Below are 12,063 nucleotides of genomic sequence, written 5' to 3'. Positions count from 1 at the left end.
TTAGCCTGAGTGTTGGTGGGCGGTAGTTCATGGGAGTCAAGATTCTCTAGAGCAGATGCTAACGGCTAGTCTGGGAACGCTGCTTTCTAGCACATGGACCAGTTGTAAACAGTTTGTTTATGCTTATATAGACTTTTTAAACTAACAGAATTAGCGTTACCATTTGAAATCCCTGCCTTCTATATAGATTTTAAGTTAAAGTCATTTAGGGAGAAATGCAGTTCAGTCATATTTCATTAATGAATATTATTTTATGATGTTTATTAATTCAATAATATAATAATTGTCAAATACTATAAATACTTTATTACTATAGTTTATAGTAATAAAGATACTATACATACATACTATACATTTTATTAATGATATATACCTTTTATTAATTATATAAGTACTATAATAAATGCTATGCTAAAAAAAGGTTCAAATATCAGATCTATGGGTATTATTTACTGGCAAGGATTAATAATCCATCCCTAGATAAACCATGAAAAATAGTGCTTAGACTAATTAACTAATAAATAAATAAATAAATTGTAGTCAGTGATTTAGAATACAGAAATAAAGGTATAGGTGTTGTGGCGCGAGGACAAAAAATTTAAAGTCATTTTACGCACAATGACGGGGAAATCTAGCATGAACCTAGCATTTTTTGGGTCCACTTGTCCCCTTGGAGTACAAGGACACTACAAATTAATAAAAACTTCTTCTGTATGATGACGTTTAAATAAAGCTGATGTGTATGGTCTCCTGCATAATGACTCAGGCTCCATACTACAGGGCACATGGCCTTACTGAACAGTTCAATGATTAGAAAAATGATGGTTATCATTTGCTCTTTTCTTCCAAGAACCCAGATCTCAACCAAGATGAACAAATTTGCAGGATGATGTAGTGTTGACGCATCATCCTTAAGCATTATTATATATATAAAAAATAAAAAAAATACAGGCTGTTTATTTCTTCAGTAAAATTTCAGAGACTTAAAGTTGTTCTAAGAGGTGTCAAGACCTTACCATTTATTTCTTTCCCTTTTAAATCTATTTTATTTGACAACATATGGCTTTTGGTTTGTGTGGCCTAAATTATTGAGCACTAATCCTTCACTCAACCCTGTAACTAGTCACATAGGAACAACATTTTGAAATTGATATTTAGCACTAGATGCTTGTGCTTTTTCTGGTCTGTTAGTAAGACTGTTTTTAATGATTTAATAGGCCAAGCTCCCAGAGCTGCAGCCTTTCCCCTCTCCCGGAGGCCAAGTGACTGAAAATGAGGAGCTGGTCTGGATGCCGGGGGTCAACGACTGTGACCTGCTCATGTACCTGCGCGCAGCGAGGTGAGCTCATATTCAAACACGTTAAAAAATGATCTAACTGCTTGTAAGAAAAATAGTGCCACACAGGTATAGTTACGTAACTTGTAAATAGCTGTTAATAATTTTTTTTCTTTTTCCGTCGGTGCAGGAGCATGGCGGCATTTGCAGGGATGTGTGATGGAGGCTCGACGGAGGACGGGTGCCTGGCTGCCTCACGCGATGACACTACACTCAATGCATTAAACACTGTGAGTCGATCATCCCTTTCTCTGCAACAAAATAAACAATGTTTGTTAGTTTGTCTACTTGAAGTGTTGTTTTATAAAAATTCAGATGTGTTTTGGTGGCGGGGGAGAGAATAGTAACCAAGGTAACGCACAAATATCAGGATGTGAGTTCTGCATTATTAGTTTTCCCATATTAGCAAGGCTCCTGCAATGCGAAGATGGATTTACTGCTAATTGCTTTTGGTATGTTGGACACAATAAAAAGAACCAGAATGGGTTTTTTTTCTTCTCTCTTTAATGTAACAGCCCAAACATAACCGGGTGTTGGAATTGCTCCGCTCATAAATTGGATCCTCTGTCAGCAAGATTCTGCTTTTTTATGAGGTATAAAAAGCATAACTGGTAATCTGTCAATGAAATGGCTGGGGACGGTATTGCGGTTCGGTCTGTTTATGGTTTATGTGGATGATGAATGCATTCCGTTTTGCTCTGCTCAACAAGTCTCTAATCCTGATGCACGAACAAAGCACAGCTTTGTATTCTGATCCAAATGTCCCAGCTTGACTATCATGTCTGGAAAAAAGGAAAGGAAGCATCATAGATGTGTTATCAAGGGCCAGATGCAGGTTTTATCATGCTAGTTAAATATTTTACTGATTAGAAATGTATCTTGCCTCTCTCAGGTGTTAGAATTGATTGTAACGACTGTTAGATTTTGTTGTTTTAAGTATGTTACATAATGCATGGGTGCGCAACTCTATTCCGGGAGGACTGTCTAGCACGGCTTGCTGATGTTTCTACTCAGACGCCAACTAAAGCTGGTATAAGTTGAATTAACTGAGCAGGTACATGACTAGGCTGTTGGACCCGGCTGTGCAAAAATGGATTTCTCTTCTCAAACGTCATGCAGTTGATTTATTTCACCACAAGGGTGCGCAGGTAAAAATCCTGCGCTCTTAGAATTGTAAAGGGATATAAAAAAAAAAAAAAAAAGCTAACATCCATTGTTGAATGGAACAATGGATGTTACAAGCAATTATGGTTGATTTCCTATTAGATGTATATTAAGTAAGACTTGTAAGTAGAATACACAGCAAATATTAATAGAATAATTGAAAAGAACTCTTAGATATAATTAGTAAAATAAATCAGTAGTGTTTAAATCCAGGGAACAAACCCAGTGAAGTTTTTGGTTTGTTTGTTTGTTTGTTTGTTTGTTTGTTTGTTTGTTTGTTTGTTTGTTTGTTTGTTTGTTTGTTTTCGAGGGAGCGTACTTTTTTGCTACCAGAAGCAGATTTAAGTGAGAACGTTTAAAGCACACTACCCTGTGTAACTTTACTCTTCTTTTTTTTTTTTTTTATTCATTCCTTTTTGAAGCTGCATAATACAATGTACTATTTAAAGCATATAAACAAATTTCTGTTTGGGAGCTTAATCTCTGTTTCTGTATTAAATCCAGTAATTACTTACAGTCTTATCATCAATTTAATGTTGTAAATTAGCTTTAGCATATTCTTTTCTTACCATTTCAGTGTTTTCCATCATTTAAACAAGAAGGAAAATCATTCGAAAAAAACATAAAGGGAGCAATTAGACCAATCCGATTAGCTTGGGTTAAGAAAGCCATAATGTATCCGTCAGAGGAGCGGTGTCGTAGGGATAAGACCACAGGCATCAGGAAGAGTCATTTTCTCTGCCGTTAAGCTTTTGAGAGGGAAGTGTTTAAGGAAATGGTGTTAGCAGAACCGCGTGTCCGAACTGGAGTGATTACTGCACAGTATTTTGCTTACAGAGACTAATCGTTAATGGTAATGGCTCGCGTCCCGCTCATTACTCCATCTAGTGTACAATTACGCTTTGTGGTCTGGAATAATCAAAGTCTGCCTTTTTATATGTAGTAATAATCCAGTCACTGACTCTGAAAACTTTTTGCTGTTCATAGCAACTTCAGATGTTTTTTGTTTTTTTTGTAATTCTACTCAACTTATTTTCCTAATCCTTGCACGGACTTTCCACAGCTGGGCTTTAAAAAAAAAAAAGTAAGAGCAATTTGTCCTGGACAATTAGGTGTCCAGTAGTAGAGACACGTTAAAATGAGATGTCCCTGGCAGGCCTCATGTGTAATAGCGGATAAAGACAAATTGTAGTAAATCCCACTTCTCACATTTGCTCACTTTTTCCAGAAATGCTCACAGGCTCTCAGCACACAGAGCGTGGCTATGCCCGCATCTTAAGGGTAGATCGTGCTCACCTTACTTTAAACATACAACTAGGGCTGGTCAGAATACTATTTTTTGAGCTTCGAGTATTCGGTAGTGATCAACATCGAATATTCAAAGCTTTGTTGGGAGGGGGCTAAATATATTCTTATCTCTAATAAATGCAGGAATCTCTCTGTGTGTCTGTCTGTTGCATTTTTATTTTAAGAACCGTTCATCCAACTGCTGCGGATGCAAGGGAGTGCAAAGTCGCATTTTTGTGTAATATGGATACAGGCAAGTTGTCATGAGCTAACCTGAGCAGACCAGAAGACGTAGCTTTAGCGGTTAGCCCTTTGTAGCGTGGATAGTAAACCCAAACGCGGAGTAACACGAGTAGGCAGGATAACCACACGATTGTTTTAAGGACTCTGTCGAATGGGGAGCAAGGGATAAACACAATTTAACCTGCGTCCTATTAACACACACTCAGTCTGAAAGCAAACCCAAGAAAGTAAGTACTCACGAATCGGCAAAAGCGTCCGAAGCAACATGGGCGAACTCAATGATTGAGCGATCTGCCGCGCCATTTTGTCTCCTTTTATGCTTCCTGGTTCGCGACCGTATTATTTTTGGGTCCTAGTACCGAGTGTGCATGACACAAGTTTGCCGCAAGGGCTAGTAATTTAAGCGCGAATGAGAACCGTTTCGCAGGGATCGATGTCACGGCTTAAATGTAGTTTTTTTCCCCCTTTTTCTGAATATTTCGAATCTCAAAATGAAAAATCGAATGCCATTTCTTCAAACGAATATTCGAATATTCTGGTCCAGCCCTACATACAACTACAGTCAGCTGTAATGGTATTGAACAACCGGTAGCTCAGACACTCCACCACTTATGATGCATGATGATCATGTTTCCTTTCCCTCCCTCCTCCCCGAAAAAAACAGAACACAGAGGAAGGCGTAAATGAGCTCAAAAAGCAGTAAACATGGCATTTCCATTCGGACCGAGTAGAGGAGAGAGGAGAATTAATGCTGTCTGCGGTTCACTGTTTCTTGACCTTTTGCCCCTCCCACTTATTTGCAATTCCAATGTGTTTTTCAGGAAGGAACTCACTCAGTCTGATACCTGTTTCCCTTGACAGGCTGTTTTGTTTCAGCTTCGCATCTAATGATTTTTTATATTGGCTCTAGGTTTGCACATTTGCCATGGCAATGAGATGATGGAAATAGTGAAAGGTGTTTTCTTCCTCAAGGCCATGAAAATTATTGCCCGAGTTGAATAATGAGAGATGATATGACCGTATTTATGAGGATTCATTTTTTTTTCTTTCAATATTTATGTATTTTATTTATTTATTGCCTTTGTAATACATTATACCGCAACACACTTGGAGTCTAAATAATGATTGGTCAGAGGCCGGGCGATTTTATAGCCACCAGATACCAACCAAGTCTCATGGACTTTACACAGCATTAAGCATAACTAAAAATAGTGCTTTAAATAAAAAAAATTACCTTTAAAAGGCAACAGTGACTCCACACTCTGTCCCGAGGTTATTTTTTTTCCCAATGAGAGAATGCCCTGATGTGTTTTATTTCTTTCCTATTATTATTATATATTAGTATTGCATATATTTGTGTAATTTATTTTGTATTTAAACTGCCAGAAAAGAGGTTCTTGAGTGTCCTGCTTAGTGCTTCATGGCTTTTTTTATTTCCACCCCGGCTGTCCAAAACCCCATCACTTAAGGAAAGTCAATCATAGACATTCCGAAGTCTCTTCCGTCCAAAACTAAGGAAGGGATATTAAAACAGCATATGTGCATAGGCTCTTCAGAGTAAAAAAAACAAAAACAAAACAAACCCTAATCAGTGCCTTTTCTCTTTCGCAGCTTCACGAGAGCAGCTACGATGCCGGGAAAGCACTGCAGCGTCTGGTGAAGAAGCCTGTCCCGAAGCTGATTGAGAAGTGCTGGTCCGAAGACGAAGTGGTAAGAGACGGGTCAATTGTTTTAAATGCGGTGGCTGTTTTGTTGCGAATAAGCCAGCAAGTAGCAGTAAAATCCCCTAGAACAAGGCAGCTGCGTCCTGTTTATGATGTGCAGAACGAATGTTCAGTATGAGAGGGCAGAGAACGGTGCTGTAGGGGGGAAGTCAGCTACTTTAAAATACTCTGGCTGAAATTGTTGTCAGAGCTAAGGAGCCTGAGAGTTTTGTTTTAAGGTGTTCTTGAAGCTGATAATGCTTCCTTGATGATTTAAGGTACATTTTTTTTCCCTTTTTTCTTCTTCTTTTTTTTTAAACTCGCTTCAGCTTTGTGTGTTTTAAAAGTTCTATGACGTGTGGTTCTGCATCCACACCCGATTTTACTGAGTCACTTCATTCATAAAGAAAAGCCTGAAGTACCCACCCTGTCTGTCTCTCTCTCCCTCTGCTTGTGAAAGTGTAGTTGGAGGATCTTGTAAAAAATACAATGTGGCTTTCCACTCACAGGGAAAGTACCTAAACTTTTCTTTGTTACTCTGAGTGGATTTAGAATTAGACTCCCTGAGTTGTGGGTTTTATTCACAACCGAGCTATAACCGATGCAAGTTATTAAGTTTGCTGATTAAATATGATAAAGAGGTTTGAATGAAGCCAAAGCAACCAGAATCACTGCAAAGTAAACACCCCATACACAGGTGCTTCCTAAAACTACTATATGTCCTGCGTGAAGGTATGGCAGGAATAGTGGTTGTGCCAGCAAGTCCATTAAAAAGAATCGCAGTCTTTACACAGTCTGTTGAGTATTGATTGAGATCCGGGCGTTCTGGAGTGCATCATAAACAGTCATTTTTGGATGTATGTAGTGTGGGATTCGTGTGAAGCCGAGTGTGTAACAGTCTGTCTCAGATGAATAATACAGGGAGGAGATGAATAGTGTATGAGAGGTGGCCTCGATTACTTCACCGTTGGTCTTTTATGTGCGTGCATGGCTGTGTGTTTGTGTGTGTGTGTGTGTGTGTGTGTGTGTGCATGCCGGAGGGGGTTGGAGACAGGAGGCCAGAGCCACGTCGCTCACACGCACACCACCTCCCCACTGCCGCAAAGCCAAGGACACCACTACCACTGATCTGATTTCAAGTTGTGCCTTTGCAGCTCTGAGGTCCTGGAGGGACAGGTGTAAATGTAGCCCTGACCTTGGCGCTCATACCAGGCTCGCCTGCTGCTCCTCATTTATTTATTATCAGCCCTTGCTTTCTTTTTTTTTTACTCCCCAACTCTCTTTTATGAGTGCTGTCTCTCTCTCTCTCTCTCTCTCTCTCTCTCTCTCTCTGTGTGTGTCTCTGTCTCAGCCCTTAGGACTCGTCTCATTATTCCACCACTCCTTTTTGAAATGTGAATAAAAGTGACAGTGACTGGCTCTGAAATGACAGAGTTGCCCCTCTTCAGGGTCACCTTTCGCCACTTTTTCTCTCTCACCTCATGATCGAGCGAGCAAGCAAGCAGCGCCCTTTTTTCTAAACTCTGTCTCACTTTTCCAGACTACCTGCTGAGCCAGTGTAGTTTGCACTCTCCAATATCCCTCTGTAAGCAGAGTTAAATATGGCACCCAATGCCTGATAGCACTTTTTAAACTTACAATTTTAGTAATCATTATTTCACAGCCAGCTCACTCCAATGCCCACACACGCCTTAATGTTTTTTTTGTTTTCCCAAGTCGTCAGCGTTTACCCAACAAACACAGTGGAATTTTCCGGAGGAAGTGCACAAGCTGGCAATAGCGGCCGTCCTGTCATTGCGCTCGCTCTGAAATCCGAGCCTCTACCCGCTCTGTAGTCCTGCTGTGTATTATCACACTGCTTGTCAGGCGGTGATGAATGGTGGCGTGAGGTCTCAGATAGCTCAAGTGCCCTGTGAGGCAGCAGGCGACGCTGTCATCGTGGCCCCCCTGTGGTTAGAGCTTGGATCTGCACATCCTGCTCTAACCAAACTCCCCCCCCACACCAACCCCCCCGGAAAAAAACAAACTTGCTTAGTGGCACACACAGCTCAACAGAAAAAGAAAAAGGGGTCGGGTGGGTGGGTGTGTTTAAATTGCAGGCACAATCACAATCTCATTACACTTTCTGCTGCAGCCTGTGAAAGTGCACACACACACACACACACGCACCCTGAAGTTAATTTAGCCTTTATCTAAAAGGTGTTTTTCTCTCCTTCACATTCCCTCGATGTAGCTTTTGTTTTTGTTGTGATAGCCCGATTTAGAGAGTTTTTAATAGCACTTTGAGTTAGGCAGGGCAGGAAGGGCATGCTACCATGTTTCCTGTCACCTCTTGCCTTGTCTGTGCAGAAGCTGGTTTTGCTGAGTTGTTGTATATTCATACGCTGTGCACAAATGCGTCGTGCACTGTGACTGAGCCAAAATGTGTTTCTGCTCTAAAGTGCAATCCTACACAACCTGATTAATGTGATTGTTTTAGCCGGTTTTAGTAGGTCGCATTCTCCATCACTTGTGGTTTATTTATTATATAAGGTTCAAATAGGCAGGATGTGGGCTGACTTATGTTTGTTTCTGTGGTTGTTTTGTGTGCACGGATGTCGCCTTTTCTCTCGTGACACTTTGTGTTTTTGTTTTTTCTTTTACTAAATTTATCCTGCAGTCGGCACAACTCTGCATTTGTAGGTCAGCCTTCGTAAAAGGTCAAGTGGTGATTTCACAAGCCTGCTGTGTGTTTAGACAAAGCACACTTAAAGAGGCATGTCTTTGAGAAAGTGTTTGGACCACCACCACTAACACGGCTGCTGCACGTTTGAAACACACCAGTCTTTATCTCTGACATCATCCTTTTGTATCATTTTGTAAACCAGTTTTTCAGCTTCCAACAATTATTGTTTAAGCCGGAAGTGTGCTCGAGTCACAATGGCCTTTTTACTTTTCTTTCCCGTCTCCGTGATCTTTCGTTCACAATAGTGTACTGTTGAGAAGCAAGAGAAAGGGAGGGTGTGTGAAGCAAAACCACGGCAAAAGAGCCAGCTCTCTGGAACAATTTCTAAAAGAAAAAAAGAAGCCTGTTGTTTCAGCAGAATGCGCGCCTGACGATTTGGTAACTCTCCCCTCCTCCTTCTCTTGCTCCCTTTACTCTCCCTCCCTCCTTCCCTCCAGCTCTCTCCCCTCAGCCCCGCCTCCTCTCTGCCTGGTCGCCTAGCAACCCAGGGCTGGAGCAATCGTGGCAGGGCCAGAGCGATTCAGCGAGCAGATTGGAGCATGATTTATTAGCTGGGCTCAGGGAGCAGCGAGCCCAGGCAGCTGAAATGGAGCCTTAAAGCAGAGCCGACGTAGAGCACAGAGCGAGAGAGAGAGAAAATGATGAAGTGGTGTGCACAGCTCCCACAGACACCCAAGCAGTGTAAATGCTACAGCAGGCATAACGTAATTACGGCAAAACAATCAGGCCAGTGACAACACCATGCATGCATGCCTGGCAGGTGTAATTGGTTTTGTCCTACCGGTCAAGAACCGAGACCCCAAATGATGCCATTAGAGTCTCTGCAATTTTTTTTTTTTTAAATACAGAATACCAAGGGACAGACCCGTGAACCGCACGCTGATGTTTTAGGGCCTCGTTAACACACAAGGATGTCGGGCAACTACATGCAGGAGCACTGCGCATCCTGGTCCAGTTCTAATCACCAGTTGTTGTGGCAGATGTCCACCAGGTTTGTGGTGGAAGAGGCACAATGGAGCAGTACACCTGGGAAGAAGCCACATGCTTTACATCACATCCTCAATTTATTTTTATTGAATATGTAATTATGTAAGGCAAACGACTTCTTTGTTGTTTGGTTAAATATTTAATGATTATTATTTTTTGTTTTTTTTGGATTTGCAAGATAACCCACAACTACAGCTCTTGAACACTGCTCCATCTACTGGTTAATGCACTACACCTCCCACAGCACATCAGATCGGTTAAATATTTACTTTCTGGCACAGACTTTTTTTCTTTCCTTCCTGCGTTCGAGCCTGAGCATGTTAATCTGTTTCTGCTTGTACAAATGCCAAGGTGAGGAAACGCTAGCATTTGATGGTGCTTGTATTTTTATTTAATTTTCTGAAATAACCTTTTCATTATTTTTAACTGATTCAGTTGGGTGTGAGTATTAAGAGAACTTTGAAGGGGAAATATTGTAAAGAGTGTCGTTTGGGAAATTAAATGCCTCCACCCTGTCACAGACTGCGCTTTTAAAAGCCATGTGTAAACACTTCCTTAGTTACATAACTAGCACGGACTGTATGTGCTAACAGGCGATAAGAGTTCCATGCCTGGTTTTCCTGTCACCAGTTAATGGTCTCCTGAACATTTCTGCACTACACACATACATCACTCCAGGCTTCTTATTTTCTTGCATTTCTAATCAGGTGATGTCTTTCCCCCACCCCCCGAAAGGCAGCATTAAGGGGGTTGGGATACTAATGAGGAAGGCAGATGTAAACCTGCACGGCTTACACTCATGCCCAAATGCACACATAAAGACAACTAGAGCAGTGCGATTGCGCTCAGAGCACGCTTGAGTGACAGAAAGCCACCATGCAGCGCGGAACTCCACTCCAGGTTTTACACACTGCCGCCAAACAGAGGCTCCCTAGCAGAAAGATCACATGTAAAGCCTTCCCCTTTGTAGTGGAGGAGCAGAGAGTGACAAGCTATTTCTTGCGCATAAAAAAGCGTCGCACCTTTGGGGACTTTGTGGATTTGCGTCTCAGATTTTCTTCTACCTGCGTGTGGACTTTGTCAATCGGATCGTGCGCTGAGCAGACTCGGGCAGGTTTTATTCGGTGGAGTTAGTTGGTGGAACGCGTTGGCCGAGATTGCTGTGGAGCAGGGCTCGTCTCTGGAACAAGAAAGTAAATCTGCTGCTTGTCTGGTTCGTTGGTTATGAATGTTTTTTTTTTTTTTTTTTTTTTGCCTGCACTTTTTTATGGCTCACAGTCTGTGGCGTTTAAAGGAATAGAAATATTTTCACCAAAGAGAATCCTTCTTTTTTTTATTTCTCTAGCCATTTTATTTCTCTAGCTGTGAAGTTTAGTACGCAGCACTTTAAATGTTAAAAGTTATTCTTTCTTCAAGTGACGAATAGATTATTTTAAACCTGATAAAAAAATTATATCCAAATAGCACTAAAGTCATCTGTGATTTTTTTTTAAATACGCAAGGTTTTTTTTTTTTTAATGTTTTTTTTTTTTTTTTTTTTTATCTCTCGCACTCTCTGTCTCCTTGCCGAAACTGAGATACTCTTTGAAGTTTAAGGCTGAGAATTGCTCGATCAGGAAAGGCGTGTTGAGATTCTCTGTAACTTAGTAAAGTTCACTTATGAACTTCAGATGCCTCCAGTGTACAGTTAGCAGTTTGTTCCAAAAGAAATTGCCTTTACGTTCGCTTTTTCTTGTGGATTATTTCAAGCTCTTATTCCTGTTTTTGCTGTCATTTCTCCTTTTTTTCCCCTTAACCTTTAGCTACAGAGTGATTGCTATCAAAATATTTTCTTCTATTTGCAGTATAAGGTATTTGTGTACACGTGAACAAAGTTATCTGATTTCCTGTCTCCTTTCTGTGTGCCTTTTCACCGACAGAAACGGTTTATAAAAGGACTGAGACAGTATGGCAAAAACTTCTTCAGGATTCGGAAAGAGCTGTTACCAAACAAGGAAACGGTAAGTTGTGGGTTTTTTTTTCCTCTTTTCTTGATAGTAAAACTTTTTTTTCTCCTTTGAATCAAGTCCTTTTTGTTTTCGTGGTCTTTTTTTATCCCCCCCCCAACAATTTTCTAATTTATAGAGCAGACATGCTGAAGTCAAATCACGCTGAACCTGGGCTAGTGAAAGAAATGCGATACAAGTAGCTCGCAGATGGACATGGTGCATGGATATTAGATTTAACAGTAAGCATATTAGGTTGTTGGATGGATTCCCGAAGAACAGTGAACACACTGTGTTTGCAACCAAAACAGAACGATGACTGTTTATGCAGTGCTGCTGAGGAAGGCACTCTTATAATGTCTGTTCCTCTTCACGTTTATCTTCACTGATAACTTCACAATTTGTTACCATCTCTGTTGCTGTATGTCATAAAAGTCTGTATTAACTTTAACTGTTAAATTTGTTTAAAGTAATGGTCAGGGGTATGTACATTTGAGACCTGTATTCATACAAATGCTTTGCTTAGTTAAATATTAATGTAGTGTTATTTTACATTTCTGTCTGCTAGTGTGTCAGCATTTGCATACATACTGTTAAACTAGTAAAACTTGGTTCAAGTGTAAACACTGTACA

General features: G+C 40.6%; 1 protein-coding gene across 5 annotated transcripts in view; it reads left to right on the top strand.

Moving 5' to 3' along the window:
* The window catches only part of rerea (arginine-glutamic acid dipeptide (RE) repeats a), a 175,777-nt gene that overhangs the window by 148,064 nt on the left and 15,650 nt on the right, over positions 1–12,063 (top strand). For all 5 annotated transcript variants that reach the window (XM_053481779.1, XM_053481780.1, XM_053481777.1 and 2 more), the window contains 4 exons: positions 1,218–1,339; positions 1,467–1,566; positions 5,642–5,740; positions 11,365–11,445. In XM_053481779.1, the coding sequence (XP_053337754.1) occupies positions 1,218–1,339; positions 1,467–1,566; positions 5,642–5,740; positions 11,365–11,445 (402 nt within the window). The remainder of the gene's footprint in view (positions 1–1,217; positions 1,340–1,466; positions 1,567–5,641; positions 5,741–11,364; positions 11,446–12,063) is intronic.

The sequence above is a fragment of the Clarias gariepinus genome, chromosome 22 (genome assembly GCF_024256425.1).
Source record: "Clarias gariepinus isolate MV-2021 ecotype Netherlands chromosome 22, CGAR_prim_01v2, whole genome shotgun sequence".
Classification (NCBI taxonomy): domain Eukaryota; kingdom Metazoa; phylum Chordata; class Actinopteri; order Siluriformes; family Clariidae; genus Clarias; species Clarias gariepinus.
The sequence above is the reverse complement of the archived record's forward strand: the minus strand, read 5'-3'. Positions and strand labels throughout refer to the sequence as shown.